Source organism: Emydura macquarii, unplaced genomic scaffold (genome assembly GCF_026122565.2).
Source record: "Emydura macquarii macquarii isolate MOO-44397 ecotype Brisbane River unplaced genomic scaffold, CSIRO-AGI_Emac_v2 contig_2292, whole genome shotgun sequence".
In the NCBI taxonomy this organism is placed as follows: Eukaryota; Metazoa; Chordata; order Testudines; family Chelidae; genus Emydura; species Emydura macquarii.
In genome coordinates, this window is record NW_027132429.1 from 2,978,668 (window position 1) to 2,999,194 (window position 20,527).

Below are 20,527 nucleotides of genomic sequence, written 5' to 3' on the forward strand. Positions count from 1 at the left end.
TGCTCCTGCCTGCCGTGCCATGCGGGGTGCACAGGCTGCGGGACAGCTGTTAGATCCCCCGACTCCAGGGATCCGGGTCCATCGCTCTGTCCCCCCCACTCACATCCAGGGCCGGCGTGGAGAGCAGGACGTGCGTGGACTGCATGACGTCGGCGGCATGCAGGCTGTTGTGGTAGGCCACGTCGGCGTGGTAGTGATCTTCCAGGGTCAGGATGTAGGTGAGCAGCGTGTCCACTGGGATCTTGAAGGTTTTCAGTAGCTCTCTCTCCTGGGGGTAGGAGGGGGGGCATTTCTGGCCAGGCACAGTCACGCCACAGGGCTGGACACACGGCAAATCCCCCCGGACTCAGGGGGGTCACGCCCATCCCCCAGAGCTGGGCCCAGAGCCGGGAAGGGTCTTGCTCTACAGACACTGAAAAATCAGCAGTAGAGCTGGGGATGGACTCTAACCACTAGATACCCCTCCCCTTCCACAGCTCCAGCCGGCCTGCTGCTCTAACCACTAGACCCCACTCCCCTCCCACAGCTGGGCGGAATCCTGGCTCCCAGTCTCGTGCTGAGGATCCCTGGCCAGGCAGGCACCTGGCCTGATTCTGTGTGCGGTACAGTGGGTCGGGTGATGCTGGCCCTCGCAGGCACCCCTGTCCGGCCAGGCTCAGCCCCTACCTGGAATATCGTGTACATGATGCAGCTGAGCGAGCGGCTGTTGGAATATTCGGAGACGTGGAAAATGTTCAGGCCCCACCTGTTGAGATTCTCCAGCTCCTGGAAGGCAGAACAGGGCGTGTGAGAATGGGGGGGACGGGGCCGTGGGGGACGGCTGCGCCGAGGCCTGGCAGAGTGCCCCAGAGCTGGCAATGCCCAGCCGGTCCCACGCTCCCCAGTCAGCCGGACCTGCTGGAGACAGAGGCGCCGAGGCTCAGCAGGGGCTCCCCAGCCAGCCCCAGCCCTGGCAGCTGCCTCCCACTGCCCAGGCGGGTCCTACGGTGCCCTCGCCCCACGGGGGGACCCTTCCCGACGGTCCTGGCCGCAGAGCCACGGCCATTGGGGGACGGGGAGTTCCGGCTCCGCTGACGCTCTGCCCCCGCTGCAAAGGGTTGATTCCAGGAACAACGGAGTCAGGCAGGGGGTGGGCAAAGTGCCTCCCTCACACACAGCTCTGCCGCTGCCCCTCACTCCCGACCCGCAGCCCCTGCCAGCCCGGCCCGGTCCCCCCACACACATTGCTGAGCAGCTCCTCCTGGTCGGTTTTGACCCCGAAGCGGGGGACGCTGGAGTTGGTCAGGCTGGAGCTGTGCATGAGCTTCTTCACGCCGCTGATCTGGCACATGGGCTGCTGCTTCTTCTTCTTCTCCCGCTCCTTCGGGGTGGGGGGTGGGATCTCCACATCGTTCTGCTTGTCTGGGGGGGAGTAGCCAGTCAGCGGGGGGGGGGGGGGGGTCGCGTGTGGGACTGTGCGACCGGGGGGCGTGAACGTGGGGCCATGGGGCTGAGACTGTGCTGTGAGTGTGCAAGAGGCTGCGCGTTGTCAGTGGGAGTGCACCGGTGTGCGTATGGATCTGAGTGTGACTGTGCGTGTGCAAGACAGGCCTGGGGGGATGAGTGTGCAAACCCCACCCACCATCCTCAGGGGGCATTGCTGGGGCACTGGATCGTCCCCTCCCCACACTCCTGTCCTGGCACTAGGACGGAGCCCCCCAGGGCAGGAAGCTGAGGAGGGGGGACCCTGGCTGGGCTCGGCCTGGCAGGCAAACGGGCGCTCACCCCCTTGGGGGTGGCAGTGCAGAGGCCCCAGCCCAGGGCAGCTCACTCCAGGGGCTGGCGAGCCAGGGTCCCCTCTGGGGGGTGGTGCTGAGCAGGGGGCTCCAGGAACCCCCCCAAAGTACCTGCAGAGAAGAGGGTGGGACGAGGAATCAGGCCAGGGGGGACCCCAAGACATGGGCTCCAGGGGTGGGTCTCAGGCAAAGTGGGGGAAGGGCTGCACTGTGACATCACAGGGCACCCAGCCAATCAGCATGCAGAGGATTTCATTGTTTGCATCACATCCTGATGCCACTGATCACAGGGCCCCAGGGGCAACAGCGACCCAGAGCTGGTCTCTCCAGGGGCCTGTATGGGGCTCCCACATCCCCCCCCGAGTCCACCCTGGCACCCCCACAGCAACCTGCCCCAGCCCCCGCTCTAACCACCAGACTGCCCCCTGCCCTGGATAGAACCCAGGAGTCCTGGCTCTTAGCCCCTCCCCCCCCGGGTCTAACCATTAGACCCCACCCCCTGCCCTGGATAGAACCCAGGAGTCCCGGCTCAGTTGCTTAAGGCCGGAGGCTGACGTCCTTTGACGTCAGTGGGGCTCCGGGGACTCGGTCGCCTCCGCGGGAAGCTGCTGAGGATGCAGACCAAGAACGTCCTTCCTGGCGCGGGGCGTTGGCGTGCAGAAGGGCAGAGTGTGTGCACAGGTGTTTGAGGGAGGACGGGGGGGGGGCACAGGGGCCTGTATGGCACCGAGACTCCAGGCACGGGCTCCAGTGTTTGCAGGGAGCTGTCCACAGCACCCCAACCCCAGGAAGTGACGGACCCAGAGTGACACAAGGAGTTGAGACAGAGAACCCAGGAGTCCGGGCTCCCAGCACCCCTTGCTCTAACCCCTGAGTCCCCTGTGGTGCACAGGCAGGCTGGGCTGGGGCCCCTCTCGCCATCCCAGGCCTGAGGCCCTGCAGGGACATTCCCGCCCCCCGGCAGCCCCGGACTCACCTAGGAACGTGCTGGAAATGTACTCGGAGACCTGGTTCCCAGAGCGGCTCATCTCGGAGAGGTGGGTGAGTTCACGGTTGAGCATCCTCTTGAACTGCCAAGAAGAAGAGGACCGGGCTGCATGTGAGCAAGCGTGCATGGGTGTGCCCATCACCGTGCAAGCTGAGCTTCATGCTTCCTAGCACGGGTGGGTGTGCACGCACCACTGCACAAGCAAGCGGGCCAGGCAGCGTACACGCTTCACACACCGTGGCGTGCACACTTTGCTGCATGAGCAAGACTCACGGTTGTGCACACCTCCCCATGCAAGTGAGTGTGAACTGCATTGTGTCCACGCTGCCCCGCTGTGTGTCCGTGCATGTCTGGGGATGCTGCCATTGCACGCACGTCCCTGCGTGGGAGTCCAGCACCTGTTTGCACACCTGCCTCACTATGCTTGTGAACACCTGCGGCTGCCGTGTGTGAGCGCAACCAGGCAAGCGCCTCGCCGGCGAGCAGAGTTCGGGCCGCCAGCGCGGACGCACGTGTGGAGCTGCAGAGCTAAGGAGCAGGCAGTTCAACGCCCAGAGCTTCCTGCTACCGGTGCCCTGAGATCCTAGCCCCACCTCACTCCTGGCCACTCAACACTCACCGCATGGGGGGCGACCAGAAATCCCCCCCCCCCCCCCGAGGTTGCTGTTATTGTTCAAATAAACTCGAGGGAGTTTTGGATCGAGGTTTGAATTTGGGGCATGTGGCAGCGAGAGGAACTCTCATTCTGGCACTTCTGTGCCCAGCTCTGCCGGTGCCCCTCACTCCTGACCCACAGCACCTGGCAAGGCTTGGCCTGTCTGTGACCTCCGGCTGACCCCTTTCTCTGCCTTTTCTCTCTGTGCTTTGGGGGCCCGTCAAGGTGCCCAGTTCATCCCAGCTTCCCCAAGACCCGCATTCTTCCCCGCCCCAGCGCCACGGAGCCTGGTGTTCTGGCTGCTCCCGGGACACCCCCACCGCCTCCTTCAGACTGCGAGGTGTGGGGCTGGCCAGCCCCAGCCACCCGATCGCAGCCCCAGAATGGGACTCAGTAGGGCTGAGAAGAGAGGGGATCCAGGCTCTAATTCACTCAGCCCCGAGCCCCTCCCGGGCCAAGACCCCCTCCAAAGAGGCAGGGTCTTACCTGGCTGGACAGAAAAGGTTTCAGGCGCGGCATGGGGCCAACTCCTCCTGCCCTACGCGGAGCCTGCAGGGTATGGCCGGGGGCCGGGGACTCCCCACGCTGTGGAGCAGGGACCGGTCTCGACCCGGAGAACATCCATGTCTGGCATCCCCTGCCCGGCCCGGTGCCCCGGGATTCCCAGGCAGCCCAGCAAGAAGCCGGCTGCTCCGGAGAGCGAGGCAGCTGCTGGCTCTTGGGCTTCCTGGCAGGGGAGTCAAGGGGAGGGGGGTCACACTACGGGCAGCCCCGCGGAGCCAGCCAGCAGGGAAACGCGCCTGCCCCGCCGTCAACGGGAGTCCGGGAGAGAACCCGGGAGTCCTGGCCAGTCCCCTGCCCCTCCCACACTGCCCACTCTAACCACTAGATCCCACTCCCCTCCCAGAGCCAGGGAGAGAACCCAGGCGTCCTGAGCGGGCTGATGGCGGCGTTAAGGGGGCTCAGAATGAAGCAGGCGGGTCAGGGCCTGGCTCTGCCATTTGTTCCCCCCCACGTTAAAGTCCCCTTTGTCCTTCAGCAGCTCCCGGATGCCGGAGCTGGCGAGCGGCTGGTGACTCATCGGCTGCACTGGGGGGGGAGCTCTCCCCGGCTCGCCCTGCCCCGATCCCCCCATGCCACGCGATGGGGGGAGGGGCTCAGCTCCTGAGCCAGGGGTGCTTTATCGGCGCTGGTGTGCCTAGCGGGATCGGGGCCTGGACTGGGGGGTCCCGTGCCCCAGTGCTGGGAGGTTGGGGGGGGGTTCAGCAGCCACAGAATGGGAACGGGCACAGATCTCCCTGTCACCACGCTGCCCCCACAGCATGGGTGGGGGGATCCCCAGTCCCAGTGATTCTCCCGAGGTTACAGAGGGAGTCTGGGGCAGAGCCAGGGAGGGAGAGAACCCAGGAGTCCTGGCTCCACCCCCACCCCCGCCCCCCACTCTGCGCCCACCGGCTCAGGCCACGTGCATTCGTACCCAGCTCCCCTCCCCCCTCAGCCCCTTCCCCTCCCCCACCACCCCCTCCCCCCCTTCCCACGTCACAGAAAAAACCCACAAATGGGAGGAAAAAAACCAAAGCAGGGCAGTGGGACGTGCGAGCCCCCCCCCAGCCAATCAGGGCGCCTCAGCCCAATCTCCATAGCGACAGGAGTCTCCTTAGCAACTGCCCCATCGCCAGCCTGTGCAAAGGCAGCTGGGTCTCCCCAAGGGGGGGCATTAACCCCTTCCATCCCAGCCTCATGCACCCGGCCCCACCCGGTGCCCCTCACTCCCGACCCGCAGCCCTCGGCTGGCCCAACCCTGGGCTCCCCCCAAGAGCTCTGGGTGACAGGGGGAGACGATGCCGGGGGTGTCAAGGCAACTGGGGACACTAGCTCCAATCCCCCCTCCCCCCGCCACATGCAAGACGAGTTTGCCGGGTCTCAGCCCACTGACCTCCCCATCCCAACAGGCCCCACGGCTGCCCCGGACGGGATGGGCAGGGCCAGGGGCCCAGCAAGGGCAGGCCAAGGCTGGCGCGAAGGTCTCAACCCAAGGTGCCCGAAGCCGGGCTGGTGCCGCAGGTGCTACACGCCGCAAATTAGGTCAGAATTTACAACGGAAAACACCTTCCCTCCCTTGCCGGAGGGTGGGGCTGGAGCACAGCTGGGGGGCACAGCCAGGGGATCAGCAGTCTCTGTCTGTGGGGAGACGTGGCTGGGGGTGCCCCAAGGGCTGGGGGGGGGGGGTTGATTCCCACCACAGCAGGCTGGGGAATGGGGCAGCTCCCCCCACATCTGGGAGAGGATTGGGGGGCTACAGCTCAGATGGGAACACCCACCCCCACCCCATGGCAGGGAGGACAGTGCCAAGGGGCAACCCTGGGACCCAGGGCAGGTGGGAGACAGAGGAGGAAGGACCTGGGGGGGCAGGGCTGGATAATGGGGGTGCTGGGGAGGAAGGGGAGCAGGGCTGGATAACCCAGCAGATGGGGGGGGGGAGTTTTAAGGCCCCAAATATAAACGCAAACTACAGGCCAGACTGCCCGTTCCCCTCCTGCTATGGGGCCTGGCCTGGCAGGAGTCACTGGATCTAGCGGTCAGAGCAGGGGGCTGGGAGCCAGGACTCCTGGGTTCTCTCCCCAGCTCTGGGCAGGTGAGCAGAGCTGGGTTTAAAGGCTGAGGAGAAATAGGCGGGGAAAGGAGGTGGAGGCCCCAGGGGCTTGGATCCCCACCCCCGGTGAGCAGCCCCTGGTGCGCGGCGGGGCCCAGCACTGGCCATGAGCCTGTTCCTGCCCTGTGGGGGGTGCCGTGCCCAGCAGCTGGCACAGGGGCAGCGACCTGCAATCAGGAAGGACCCAGCCCACTGGACGGGAAAGGGGTGGGCTGGGGAGCTCCCAGGGGCCCCTAGCTGTGTGCAGAACCCCCCACCCTCCTGAGGCTCCAGCACCAGCCTCAGGTGCCCAAGGGGGGCAGGGGTGGGGGGAGGGGCTGAGCCCTGTGCCAGGGACCGACCCCCCCCAGCTGGGGCTGCAGGGACAGTGCCAGCGGCAGGGCTGAGGGCAGGGGGCCCAGTGCGAGAGGGGTGGGGTAGAGCCACACAACACAGCAGAACACACACACACAGCTCCACAACATCCCTCTGACCGCCGCCCAGACACAACCACACACGGTGAGGGGGCGGTCAGGACACACACACACAGGTTTCTCACATACACCTCCCCCGTGAGACGGTGTTAAGGACACACACACAGGTTACACACACACACACACACAGACACACACACCGACACACACACAGAGCGAGGGGGCGTTCAGGACAGAGACAGACAGACACAGCGAGGGGGCGTTCAGGACACACACACACCGGTTTCACACTCTCACACACACACACGTGAGATGGTGTTAAGGACACACAAAGAGGTTTCACACACACACTGGGGGCGTTCAGGACAGACAGACAGACACACACACACACAGTGAGGGGCGTTCAGGACAGACAGACACACACAGGCCGGCCGGGGGGCACTCGTGCGCGGAGCAGCGGCTGCGCCAATGTGACATTGTCGATTAGGCAGAAGGGCAAAATCACCCCCACCCCTCCCCCGTCACACGCATCCCAGCGCCCCGCAGGCCCCCCCGGCCGGCTCCCCCCCCCCCGAACTGCCCGTCTGCTCCATGACCGTACAGCACTCCCCCCCCAAACCAGACCCCCCCATGCTAGGCCAGGGGGAGCTGCGGCCGGGGTGGCACAGGAGAGGGGCCCCCAGCCCTGCACCCCCCGTGTCCCCGTTACCTGGTCCCACCAGCCGACCAGCCATGGCTTGGCGCACGTCTCACAGAAAAAATCCACTAAGGGCATCTTCCGTTCTGCCTGGTGGCAGCCGCGTGCGGCTCCCCGGCTCAAGGGGCGCCCCCGCCCGTCCGTCCGTCCGTCCGTCCGCTCGCTCCCTCTCTCTCTCCTCGGGGCCAGGCGCCGCGCCGAGGGGCCGGCAGGGAGGAAGGGGTTAATATCCCGGGGCCTTCTCTGCCCCTGGCATGGCGAGAGGGGGAGAGCGCCTGGGCGAGGGCGCCCCCGGGCTTCCCCTCACATCTCCGCCGGCGCCCCGCCAGGGGTGGGCACGGGGGGCAGACACCCCTGGGCAGGAGCAGGCCGAGGGCCGACTCACGGCACCGCCAGCCGGCGCTGCCCGGACTGCAGAGGAGCTGCCCACAGGCGCCGGGCCCTGGGCCGGGCCCTCCCCGCCAGCCGGGGGGCGGGGGGACGAAGGCCGGGGCTCACTGGGGGAGGAAGAGGAGGAGCGGGATCCACCCGCCGGCAGCAGGCCGGAGCGTGAGCGCACCGGCCATCCCGGGTACCAGGGCACTTCGCTCCGCCTCCTCCCGTCTCCGGGGCAGCGGTCACCGGGGCGACGGCGCCTCCTCCCGCAGCCGCATCCCTGCCTGGCGCGCGGCTGTCACTGCAGCGCATGGCGGGGCTGTGATGTCAGGGGGGAAGGAGAGGAGACGGCGCTGGCGGGGGGGGGGGACAGGAGCAGCTGGGGGCCCCCAGGGGATGGGGGGAGGGGTTTAACCGGCTAACCCACAGCCCTGCTTTGCAGAGAGGGAAACTGAGGCACCAAGGGGTGGGGAAAAGGCACTCTCGCCCCCCTCAGGTTGTGCAACAGGCCAGGGGCAGAGCTGGGAATGGGACCCAGGCATCCTGCTCTAACCACTGGACCCCACTCCCCTCCCTGAGCCAGGGACAGAACCCAGGAGTCCTGATTTTGGACTGCATTTCTCTCCCTGCAAGATGATGGCCTAGTGGTTAGAGCGGGGCTGGGAGCCAGGACTCCTGGGTTCTATCCCCAGCTCTGGGGGGAAGGGCAAGGCCCCTAGCTGGGAAGGGAACCCCGGCGCTCTGAAGACGCAGGCCAATAGTAAAGCAGGCTCCTCCCCCTTTCCCATTTGCCCCTCCTGTGCCCCCCCCAGCCCCCCAGCTGTACCCGGCCTCCTTCACTGCAGCTCCCAGAACCAAGCCAAGCCACGCACCCTCCCCCCGCTGGGTCACCTGCCCTGACTCTGCCCCCCCCGGGGGGCGTGTTGGCATGGAAATGGGGACTCCCCTTCGGAGAGGAGATTGGAGGGCAGCAGCCAGAGGCCGGGACACCACGCGTGTGTCACTGCAGAGGGCATGCCCACCTCCCCCGCACACTCCTCCCTGGACACACACAGGCACGCACACTTGCGCCTCTGCACACCCGGACACAGGGCCGCACAAGCAGGGCACATGCCCGTCCAGACGCCATCTCCCTCCCGCCCAGCCCGACAACCACCGACGACCGCCCCAGAGCTGGGCGCAGTCTGCCGCTCCCTGCCACAGCAGCTCAGTCTATTGCAGCTCCACAGTATCCCACCGCTCACACCAGCTATCACTGCCGAAGCCAAATCTACCCGGAAGACACCAGGTCCTCACTGCACACAAGAGATCTGGGCTCTGGGCCCCCACGCAGCAGGGAGTCCTGCAGCAGGGAGTCCCACAGCTCCCCACAACGGAGCTGGCGCTGAGACAACCACCCCACGCGCTGGGGTCCTGCCAGGCACGGCTCCCGCCCCTCCCTGCACATTTGCATACAGCCTAGTGGGAACCCAGAAGCCACCGCACACGCGACACCAGTTCCTAGCCAGGTAGCCATGGTGAGGGGCATGGGCAGGCAAGGGCGGTACAATGGGGAAGGACTTGGACGGGTGGAGGTGGATGAGATGGGACGGATGGACAAGCAGACGGGTTTGTACTGGGAGGGACGGACGGATAGAAAAGTGGACAGGGTTGTGTGGAGATGGACGGACAGACAGGCAGATGGGGTTGTGCAGGGATGGATGGAGGAATGGACGGAAGGACGGACAAGCAGACGCACTGGTGCAGGGACGGATGGACAGGCAGATGGGTTGTGTGGGGATGGACGGAGAGACGGACGGAGAGACAGACAAGTGGACAGGGTTGTGCGGGGACGGACGGAGGGGGCAGGGCAGCGCAGCGGCAGGCACACGACCCCCCCGGCCCCCGCCCCACCTTGTTGGAGGCCATCTCGCTGACGGAGCGATAGGTCTGGATGGTCTCCAGCTGGTCCAGGCACCAGTCCAGCTCCTCCAGGGTCTCTCGGGCCAGCTGCTGGTAGGTCTCCTCTAGGGCACAACAGCTGCCGTGAGCACCGGGCAGGCCGGGAGCCCCCCAGCTGCGTCCAGCAGAGCCCCCTGCGCCTCCCCCCGACAGGGCGGGGGGCACACTCCCCAGGGACTGGCATCTGGGGGGGGGCAGACACCGCCACGCCCCATTGGAAGCCGTGGAGCCTAGAGCCAGAGCATATGGCTGGGAGCCAGGATGCTTCCCACCACCCCCTTGCCTCAGTTTCCCCACTTAATCAGTCCACTGTCCTCCCCCCACCTCCTAGAGTGAAGGTGAATGACTGGATCCCACAGAAGTGGTGCTGAGCGCCCACAAGCCTCATGGAATCGGGGCTCCCCAGGCCGGGCTGGGGGGGCCGTTACTAACCCTGAAAGCCCCGTCCCCGAGGGGTGACGGTTACCTGACAGCGTCGCCTTGCAGAAGGTCGGCTGGGCACCCACAGGGGACCTCCTGGGGGGCAAGAACAGACACGCTCAGCCACCCCCTCCGCTGCCCCGAGCCCCCGGCCACGCACCCTATGGGCCCTGGGGGCAGGAACAGTGGCAGTGCAGGGCCCCACATCTGCCCCCCTGGCTGGGGCTGGGCACAGAGCAGGTGCAGGGCCATTGCCAGCCACATGCCGTCCTGGGGGGCATCTCCCCAGAGGGGGCTTCTCAGGCCCTTCTGCCCCCTTTCCACGTGACAGGGCCCACAGCAGCTGCTCAGTGGGGCTCATGGGGCCCCTGCGATTCCTGCTGCGGGGCCGGACCCCGACTGGGGCGCTGGGACCGGCCCCCCAAACAGCAGGTGATTTACCCAGGTGGGGGGGTTCCCCGGCAGCTCACCCCAGCCAGGCTCAGGGCCCCCTCATGCCCTGCAGGGAGTGGGGGCAGCGACACAGCTGAGGGCAGCACTTCGCCCCGAGGCTACTGGGGCTTCCGGGCTATTTCTGCTGGAGGGGAAACTAAATCCACAGGGGACGCCCACTGCCCAGCCGGGACGGGAGCAGGAGGTCTGGGGCCCCGGGCGGGGAGCAGGGGGAGCTGGGGGCCCCGGGCGGGTCACTCACTTGCTGGAGGTTGGCGTCGGGACGTTGGCCAAGATGGAGAAGTTGCTCCGCACACTGCGCAGACTGGCCAGAACCTGCAGGGAGAGGAGACGGGTCAGGGCTGAGGTGGGGGGCAGGAGGGGGACAACCCCCACCCCCATGCCAGTGGCCCACGAGCGGCTCCAGCGCCCTGTGACCCATGAGGCCTTCTGGGCTGGAGCCTGCGGCGTTCGGATCAGCACCAGAGCTTGGCCCCCTGGGCCCCTCCTGTCCCCCTCCGGCTGTTCCCTGGGGCTGTCCCACGCACTGACTTGGGTCTTGCCAGAACCAGAGCGGTGCCCGGGGGGGGCATGGTTCCCCCCCACCCCCGCACCCTCCCAGCCTCCTGCAGGAGCAGAGCAGTGCGGAGCGAATGCCCGGGGCTGCGTTCGCACTGGGGACCCAGCCCCCAGGTGGCTGGGGGGGGTCATGGCTGGGCACAGTGGGGCCCCCCTCTGGCATCCCCGGCTGGGCTGGCCTCAGCTCTAGGCTGCTGCCCCTGTGACCCCCCAGGCTTCCTGGCACAGCAGGGGTTAACTGACTGGGGGGGGGCCCTGACCCTGGCTGGGCCGGCACCCACCTGGGCGAAGGGCGTCACGATGAGATCCTCCGTGTGGCTGCGGGGCAGAGAAACAAGACGGGGTGAGCGATGGGACCCCCCAACCCCCTGCCTCTGCTCCGGCCCCGGGGGGCTGCGCTGGGGGTTACACAAGGGCTGTTGCCTCATTCACAAACCACAGGGTGGGGGAAGGGGGCTTCTGACTGCACAGTGATGGGGGAGGAGAAGGGAGGAATGCCCTGCCCCCCCACTCCGCAAGGGGGCTGGAGCACTCATAGGGCGCCAGGTGGGAGGGACAGAGGGGCGCTGGGGGGTGGGGCAGAGGGGCGTGGAGGGGAGGGGCTGGGGTGCACAGGGGCGGGGCTGGGGAGCACAGGGCAGAGGGGTGCAGAGGAGCACGGGGGGCGGGGCACGGGGCGCAGAGGGGCGCGGGGGCGGGGCTGGGGAGCGCGGGGCAGAGGGGCGCAGAGGGGCGCGGGGCTGCGGGGCAGGGCTGCGGGGGGCGGGGGGCACTCACGCCTCGCTGGCGACGGAGGAGTTGCGAGACATGGTTTTGGGCGACAGGTCGTAGTCGCTGTCCGAGCGGTACAGGAAGGACTCGCGCCGCTGGCCCGGCGGGAAGCTGGGGTGCAGGACGAGGCCGGGGCTGGCCTGGGGGTCCAGGGGGCTCCTGGCCGGGGAGGGGCCATTCTCCACATCGAAGCTGCAGGAGGAGACAGAAGCCACGTGAGCAGAGGGGGTCCCAGGCCTGCCCCCCAGCACCGCTGGCCCCCCAACGGAGCAGACAGAGCCCCCCCATAAACACACCCAGTGTTCCCTCCGCTTCCCCCGGCCCTGCCCCCCAACTCCGCCGATGCCCCTCACTCCTGACCCACAGCCCCTGTTCTCCAGCCCTGCCCCACACACTCCGCCGCTGCCCCCGGATCCCAGCTCTATCCCCCTCCCGCACTCTGCTGGTTTCCTTTCCGCGGCCCTGTTTCATGATGGCCCAGATCAGCCCCCTTCCTGCCCCCCAGCCAATCGGGGAGGTGCAGGGGGGGTCTCTTCCCACCAGCAGATCCTCCCACCAATGCAGCCCCAAGTCCCGGGGTCCCTCGCACCCGGCTCTGCCCCACTCACCTGCGGGGGTGCAGAGATCTGCAGGGCAGGGCCATGGCCAGAGCAGCATGGCCCAGGGGGCCGGCCGGCCGGGGGGCTGCCCACGGGGTCCCCGCTCGCCAGGAGCACGGGAGCCTCTGGCTCAGAGCTCCCCACCCTAGAGCCCTGCAGGAGACAGGCCACCCCCACCCCCCACCACAGGGAGGAAGTTGCTGCAATCGGGTTGGGAAAGGCTGGGGGGGGCCGGGGGAGGCCTGGTCCCAGCGGCTCCCCAGATGGGGGCCGACTCACCGCCCTGGGGGCGCCCCGCTGCTCCCGCCAAGTCGCAACAGCTTCCTGCCTCCCCTCGGGAGGAAGAGGTGCCGTCGTGGGGGTGGGCAAGGGCCCCAGGCCCCAAGTGCCAGGCCAGGGGCCCCCCCCCCGGAAGAATCAGTCTCTGGGCTTCTTCCGCCCCCGCCCGCCACCTTTCGCTTTCACTTATCCCAGCAGGAAGGCAGCTGCAGGCCCCCCCCCTGCAGCCTCCCCCTCCACGCCCTGCTCCCCCAGTGCCCCTCCCCAACGCTCCCCCAACTCAGCCCCGGCTCCCCCACGGGCGCTTCACGGCGCCTTGAGCCCAGACCCCTGCCATGCAGCCCCCGCCCCCAGCACAGCCTGGCCCCACCCCCAGCACAGCTCCGCTGGCCCCTCACTCCTGACCCGCAGCCCCTCGCTGGCCTGGGCTCAAAAGCAAATGTGGTCTTTCCGCAGCTCCCCAGAGGAGGCTGCACTGGGGCCATGAGCTGCCATGGCAGAGCGTGCCCAGCAGAGGGCAGTGGTGCACACCCAGACACACCCCCTTGCACACCCATTGGTGCGCACACACGTAGGCTCGCACTCTTCACCTGCTTCCTTCCCCCCTCCGGATTTGTGCGTCCCCAGGGTGGGGCCCGAGCCAGCTCCTGGATCTCAGTTCAGGCCCCCTCACCCGATCCCCTGCCCCCACCACAGCCCTGCCGCTGGCTCCCCCAGGAGCTGTGGGATCAGGCCCCCCAGAGAGGGGCTGGCTGCGCTCATCTAAGCCCAGCCCCCCCACACCCAGGGGCCGCCCTCACCAGTGTGTAGGGCTGGAAGGAGCAGGGGGCCTGGAGCTGGCGCCCGTTGGGCTGGGGGAGCCAGGGCAGAAGGGGAGGGGGCTGTCTGGGACAGCTCCGTGCTGCAGGGGATGGGAGGGGACCAGGGGACCCTGCTGGGGGGCTCAGGGCCGTTGGACCTGTCGGGGAGGGGCCTGACCCGGAGATCTCAGGCCACAGGCATCAATGGGCCAGGCTCCCCCGTGGTGGGGGCCGAGCAGTGGTCTGGGGGTCAGGACACCTGGGTTCTGTCCCCAGCTCTCACTGGCTGGGTGGCCTGGGGCAAGTCCCTGGCCCTCCTGTGGACTCAGACTGGGAGGTGGGGGCGGGGCCGGCCTGACCCTCCCCAGGGAGCCCCAATATCAGCCAGGGGGTCTGGCTGATACCCTCACCAGAGCTCACCCGAATCCTGCTCCGGGGGGGGCGGCTCTCAACCCTGCCACGGGTAGTGAGGGCTGGGCTGGGCTGGCAGGGGGCTGCGGGTCGGAGTGAGGGGCACCCACCCAGCTGGTGTGTATCTGTCACAGCGCTGGGGGGGCGGGAGCGGGGGGGAACTCTGCCAGCGTCCCAGCAACGCTCTTTGCTCGGAGCCCCCCCTGCCCCCACCTGGAGTCAGCCTGGCTGCTGCTTCTGGGAGCCGGGGGGGTGGGGAGAGGCCGGAGGGTCCCCCCCACTTGCTGTCCCCTTTCCACTGCTGGCACAGCCCCTGCCAGGGCACAGGCGTCCCGGGGTGACTCTGCCCCACGGGCGCTGGCCTGGCCCCTGGTGCGGGGGAGGGCGGGGGGGGGGGGGTGATGCCAGCAGCTGCTCCCGGGCTTCAGGTGATAGTGACTCAGCCCCACAGTTTAACCCTTCGGCTGCCGCTGAAGGCGCCCGGCCAGGCCTGCTGCTCCTGGCGAAGGGGGGAAGGCTGGGGGGGCATGAGCAGAGATTCCCTCTCCCCCCACTAGGCCCACCCACTGCCGGGGGAGGGGCAGATTCCACTGCAGCCTCCGCCCCCCCACCAAAGGTGCCTCCACCCGCACGGGCAGCAGCGAGCTCAGCCAGGCCCCGCGGGGGGCGAGCACCACGGAGCACGATGGGGCCCAGCTCAGTGGGGGCATCTGGCTGCTGCCATGCTGGGAGCTCACCCCGAATTCTGCTGCTACTCTCCCCGGCACCCCCGTGGGTGTGCAGCCCCCCCCGCACGCTGCCCGCAGGAGTGCATGGCCTGGGCACGCACCCCGCACACACACACACACACCCACACCCACACCGCATTGCGGGGAGCGGCGCGGGCCGGGGGCCAGGCGGGCAGGTCACCGCAGGAGCTGGTGCTGGCGCAGGCCAGGCGCTGACGTCAGCGGGGGTGCGCAGTAAACGATTAGATAAGGCGGGGCGTTATCAGCCCCTGGACAGGCCGGGAGGAGCAGGGCGCTACTGCCCCCCAGCCACCCTCCAGCCCTGGCCCCAGGAGACCTACTCCTGCTCTGCTACCCCCCTGCCGGGTGCCTCTGAACACGTCTCTGCCCTTTTCCATGCCTCAGTTTCCCCATATGTAAAATGGCTAAATCCCCTGGTGACTGGGGGGTCAGGGGGAGGGGGTGGGTTGGCAGCTGACATGGCTCCAGGGGTGGGTTGGCTGGGAAGCAAAGGGTAGGGGCCTTCCGGGCCAGCCACTCCCCCCCCCCCAGAGCGGAAAGGGGGCATTCCCGCTGCCCCAGCTCTGCAGTTCAGGCTGGGTGGGGTTAGGTTTTTGGAGGGGGGAGGGGCTCTTCTGCTGGAGTTCATGCCAGGTCAGCGCGGGGGGCCAGCCGCAGCTGTGCGGGATAGGGGGTGGTGCTGGGAGCTCATGACAGGCAAAGGAAACAAAATCAAACCCTGCCTGTCCTCACCTGCGGGGGATGGAGGCTGAGGGGCAACTGAGGCACAAGGGGCCAGCCTGGCCCCGGCTGTGCACACACTGCACTGCACCCACACATGCTGCACCCGGTGGGACCCCGGAGGCCCCTCACATAGCCCAGCACAGCTCCCCCCGGCTCTGAGCGGCTGGCCGGGGAGAAGGGGGTGAGATGGGATGAACCGGGGGCCTGGACAGGGCAGCAAAACACGGTGGGAGTTGAAGGAACAGGACGCAGGGAAGCAGCAAAGCGCCCATCTCAGGAACAGACCCACTGGTACCGCTGGTGGTTGGGGGGCGGGGAGCCGGGACGTCGAGCACGTTGATGTTTGCAAAGGGCTTTGGATGAAAGGGGAAGCCAGGATAAACAAGAATTTGGCTCAGAGCCCCCAGGCCTCAGCCCCTCCGTGGGCCCTGGCACTGACCCCCTCCCTGGGGCCCCAGGGGGCCGGATCCGGGTCTGGGCTCAGTCCACGCTCCTGGGCCCTGGCTGCAGGCCGGGCTATAACTCGGACACGGGCAGGGACGGTGCAAGCAAACCCCGCAAGAAGCAGCACAGACGCCTGGCATCTGGGTGGGGGGAAACCGGGCCCAGGTGGCTTCTGCCAGTCAGGAGGGGATTCAGACCTGGCCTCAAAGCTGCAGAGACCCACACAGCGAACTGGGGACCAGGCACCCCCCAGGCACAAGCGGGAACGGAGGGGGCGGGGGGGAGATCCTGGGCTCGGCGTCTCCCACGCTAAAGGACGCTCCACATGCTCTGAGCTTCCAGAGAAGCTGCTGCCAAAACTTTCTCCAGCCCGCAGCTGCGCTTCCAGCCCCCCCATGCCGTCAGAGGCTGATCCGACCCCACAAACCAAGCAGGGGCCCCCGGCAGGGCCAGTGCCGCGGGGCAGAGGGGAGCGGGGTGGGAAACGCAGCCGGGGCTTGCCTGGACCGGGAACCATGTCACGGCACCAGTGCAAAGCGCTCGTACAGACGCTGCACCAGGTGTGCGAGCCGGGACCTGGCAGCCCATCCTGGTGCCTGGCCAGGACACAAGCGCAGGCCCCGTCTCACGCTCTGCTCCTCCCTGCTCCAAAGCGGTCTCTGCCCGCAGCCTGCGGGCTCCGAGGGCACACGGTGCCCAGGCCAAGGTAGCAGGGGCTGGACCCGCGGGCACAGCTGCCCTCACCTCAGTGCCAGGGACAGTAACGCTCCCTGGGGAGGAGAGAGGAGTCCAGCTGTGCCCTCAAACACCAGAGCGCCTCAGCACAGACACAGATCGTATCCCGCAGACCCCGCCCGCGCTCAGGGCTGCGTTGTGCCGGGCGCTGCAGACCCGGAGTGAGAGACAGCCCCAGCGCCAGCCCCAGCGCTCGCCAGCTAAACAGGGAGGTGGGAACTGAGGCACGGAGCGGTGACGGGATGTGCCCGTGGTCAGGGCTGAGCTGGGAACAGGGCCCAGGTATCCCGGCCCCCAGCCCAGCGCCTGCCCCCAGGACCACGCTGCCGCTAACCCTGCAGCCCTGCCGTGAAACCTTCCCCTGCTCTTCGCACGGGGCCCAGGGAGCCCCTGCCTGGGGCCTGTCCTGTCCAGCGCCCGCTGCAGGGCTGCAAAGCGGGGCTCCCACCGCCAGCCACAGCCGGGGGGAGATGGGGGGGGGCACGGCTGTTCCAGGGCATCCTCCAGCAGCTCCCAGCTCCATCACAGCAGCACCAGCCCCCCCAACAGCAACCCCAACAGCAGCACCAGCCCCCCCAACTCAGCCACCCCCGCTGCGCTCTGCCCCCCAGGGGGGGTGCTGGAGACTCTGGGCTCCTGGAAAAGCCCAGGAGTGAACAGGGGCTGGAGCAACCCGAGCCCCGGGTGGGGAAGCTGAGCCAGGAACCGATGTCAGGCTCCAGGTGTAAATCTAGCTCCCGCTCCGCTCTCCTTTCCTGCTTGACACTCCACTGCCGGCGCTCAGGCAGCAGCTGCCTCCCGGCCCGGGCAGGGGGCGAGCAAAGGGGTGCAAAGGCAAGAACCTGCTGGAGGATCCAGCCCCTCGGCCCCCACTCCCCAGCCCCCCGTACTGGGCCATCCCGAGGGGGGAGCGGCTGGGCTGGGCTGGGCTGGGGGGGCCAACAGCAGAACCCCGGGTCACAGGGACGGATCTGGGCAGCGCCGGCCTAAATGCACCACCCAGGGCATCAGCGTGCACACGCGTGTGTGTGTGTGCACCATCACCTTCCCTACTGGCACACACACAGCTACACCCCCCACACCGACTGTGAGTGCACGTGTATACACACACACACACACAGCTACACCCCCCACACCGACTGTGAGTGCACGTGTACACACACACAGCTACACCCCCCACACCGACTGTGAGTGCACGTGTATACACACCCACACACACAGCTACACCCCCCACACCGACTGTGAGGGCACGTGTACACACACACCAAGTGCCAATGCAAACACACTCACTCGCTGCACACCCCCGAAGCGCACACACGCGCGCACACACACGTGTACCCCCCCCCGGGCTGGGCGCCCCGCGCCCCTGACCTGAACGCGGTGTGCAGCCGGTGCTGCCCCACGTCCTCCGCGCGGCCGGGGAAATGCATGTCGGGCGGGGCCGGGACCCGCAGTCCGGGGACGCGCGAGGCGAAGCCCCGGGCCGGCATGCGGGGGCCGGCTGCGGGCCCGGCCCGGCGCGCTCGGGGGGGGACGGGGCGGGGGCGACGGCTCGGAGCCGGACCCGGAGCCGGGCAGGGCCGGGCCGGCGGCAAAGCCCGGCCCGGGACTCCAGTGACCCGGAGCCGGGGACCCCCCGGGAGGAGCCGGCCCCGCGCTGGGCGCTCCGGAAAACCAGGCGCCTGCCGCGTCCCGTCTCCAGGAGCCGCTGCCAGGCGCGGGCCGGGGAGGGGCCGGGGCACCCCGCAGCTGGGTCAGCATCTCCCCCCCTCCCCCGGGACGGAGCCCTGGCCCGCCGCTGAGCCGAGCGGGGGTTTGTTATTGTAGGGTTGCCGAGGAGGGCTGGGGCGTTACAGCAGCGCTGGGCCAGGGGCGCACGGTTTGTTATTGTAGGGTCTCCTGCATGCGGAGCTTGTTTAGATGATCGATGTCTGACGAGCGGGCCCGGAGCGAAGGGGAACGGCTGGATCGAGGGAGCCCGGCGGCCCCCCCCCCCCGGGGGCTCCGGACCCCAACCGGCCGCTCCAGCCTCCGGCTCTTACCAGCGGCCCGGCCCCGCCCCCTTATTTACTGACCGGTGACGACAGAGCCGCTCTGATCGCGGGGGGGGGCTCGTGTCACCGTCACCGATCCTGGGAGGGGAGGTGCCCCGCCCGGCCCCTGGGGGAGAGAACCCAGGAGTCCTGATCCCAGCCCCTCCCCCGCTCTAAGTAACCACTACACACCCCGCGCCCCTCCCCCAGCCGGGACCGGGAGAGAACCCAGGAGTCCTGGTCCCAGCCCCTCCCCCGCTCTAAGTAACCACTACACACCCCGCGCCCCTCCCCCAGCCGGGACCGGGAGAGAACCCAGGAGTCCTGGTCGCAGCCCTGCTCTAACCACTAGCCCTTCTCCTCTCCCAGAGCTGGGGGGGCTCCGCTTTCTATCTGGCGCGGTGCCACTGGCCGGGGTGGATTCAAACCTCCCCAGTGACCCCCAGGAGAAGGGGAACATAGCAGGGGGGGGGGCAGCTCTGCTCCTCCCGGCAGCCGGGGCCAGGTCACACTCAGGTGGGCAGGAGATGGGGCGTCCTCGGGGGGCCGGTCCCAGACTGGGCATGGGGCTGTGCCGGACCCCCCCCGCCCCACCCTCTAGCTCAGATAGGAATGGGGGGTCAAAGGAGAGGCAGGGCCCGGTGCATTTCCTACGCGCACACCCACAGCTACACACACGCAGCTCCACCCCCCCCCCCACAAGACCCCCAGCTCCGCACGCACACCCAGCTACACCCCCCCACACACACACATGCCCCCAGCTCCGCACGCACACCCAGCTCTGCGCGCGCACACACAGCTACACCCCCCCACACACACACATGCCCCCAGCTCCGCACGCACACCCAGCTCTGCGCGCACACACACAGCTACACACACACACACAGCTCCGCGCGCACACACAGCTACACACACACCCACCCAGAGCTCCCCCCACCCCACTATATTATTAACAAAAAAGATCCTGACCAAGCCCCACCCGTGCGGTGAGCCCCTCCCTGGGTGTGTGGCGGGGGCAGCCAGTCCCTGTGATGATGAGCGAGGCGGAAGGTCGGATGCGGGGCACAGAAGACCCCCCCCCCGCAGGGATTTATTACAGCCAGTGCTCAGAGCCCCCTGCGCCTCCGAAAAGCACCAACCCTTCAGCGAGTGGGGACTGAGACACACAAGACTGGGGCGGGGGGGGTTATACACCTCCCACATTCACACAGAGTTGGCAACAGAGGGGAACAGAACCCAGGTGTCCTGGCTCCCAGCCCCCACCCAGAGCTAGGGAAACAACCCAGGACCCTTTGCCCCGCAGCTCCTGCAGAGGAATGAGCCACTCCTGACTAACAGGAGACCCCAGCTGCTGTGGGAGGGGGGTGGCCGTCGCTCTGTTGACAGGACCGGGTGATCTGCCCCGAACCCCCAGCTCAGCCCCCATGTCCCAGGACAGCTGGGAAACCCACTTCTCCCAGCACCGCCTCTGCAGGCAGGGATCAAACCAGAGGGTGGATCCCAGCCCCCAGGGTCAGTGACGTCTTTGCACTGATTGCAAGGGAGTGTGGGTCTGGCCCCACGCCACGTCCTTCCCTCCCACTGGCCTGGCAGTGCCAGCAGCCGCTGGGCTGGGCCTGCTGCTGTCTGCCCCGGCACTGGCTGTCTCAGGCTCTGGAGGGGTGGGGGGCAGCTCCCAGAGCCAGGGACTCTCCAGCCTATCCCCTGGGTGGCCCGAGATGAATCATGGCCCCCACAGTACGGAGGGGGGGGGAGATCCGCCTTCTGGAGCAGGAGGTGTGAGCTGTTGCTAAGGAGAGGGCGTGAAGAGGCGCCCTGGGAGAGCAGGGCTGGGACAGGAGGCTGTGCTGCTCCGATACCGGCTGAGATCAGGGACCCCACGTGCCGGGCGCTGGGCAGACAGAGGCGAGAGCCAGTCCCTGCCCCACAGAGCCGCAATCTAAACAGCCGGCGGAAGGGTCACCCCCACATGCAGCAGGGGAGACAGAAGCCCAGAGACTCGCCCCAGGTCACACGTGGGGTCAGGAACTGAGCCCAGATCTGCCCAGCCCAAAT

The 20,527-nt window shown here is 68.0% G+C and overlaps 1 protein-coding gene across 2 annotated transcripts in view; it reads right to left on the reverse strand.

The window, feature by feature from the left end:
• The window catches only part of PDE4A (phosphodiesterase 4A), an 87,821-nt gene that overhangs the window by 4,931 nt on the left and 62,363 nt on the right, over window positions 1-20,527 (reverse strand). Inside the window, exons 2-10 of one of the 2 annotated variants that reach the window (XM_067560598.1) lie at window positions 11,706-11,891; window positions 11,210-11,246; window positions 10,612-10,685; window positions 9,964-10,013; window positions 9,450-9,562; window positions 2,752-2,845; window positions 1,223-1,401; window positions 667-765; window positions 104-268 (exon numbers count right to left, since the gene is read on the reverse strand). In XM_067560598.1, coding sequence (XP_067416699.1) covers window positions 104-268; window positions 667-765; window positions 1,223-1,401; window positions 2,752-2,845; window positions 9,450-9,562; window positions 9,964-10,013; window positions 10,612-10,685; window positions 11,210-11,246; window positions 11,706-11,891 — 997 coding nt within the window. Of the gene's footprint in view, window positions 1-103; window positions 269-666; window positions 766-1,222; window positions 1,402-2,751; window positions 2,846-7,193; window positions 7,500-9,449; window positions 9,563-9,963; window positions 10,014-10,611; window positions 10,686-11,209; window positions 11,247-11,705; window positions 11,892-20,527 lie in introns of those variants that run through there. The other variant, XM_067560599.1, reaches the window with a different exon arrangement.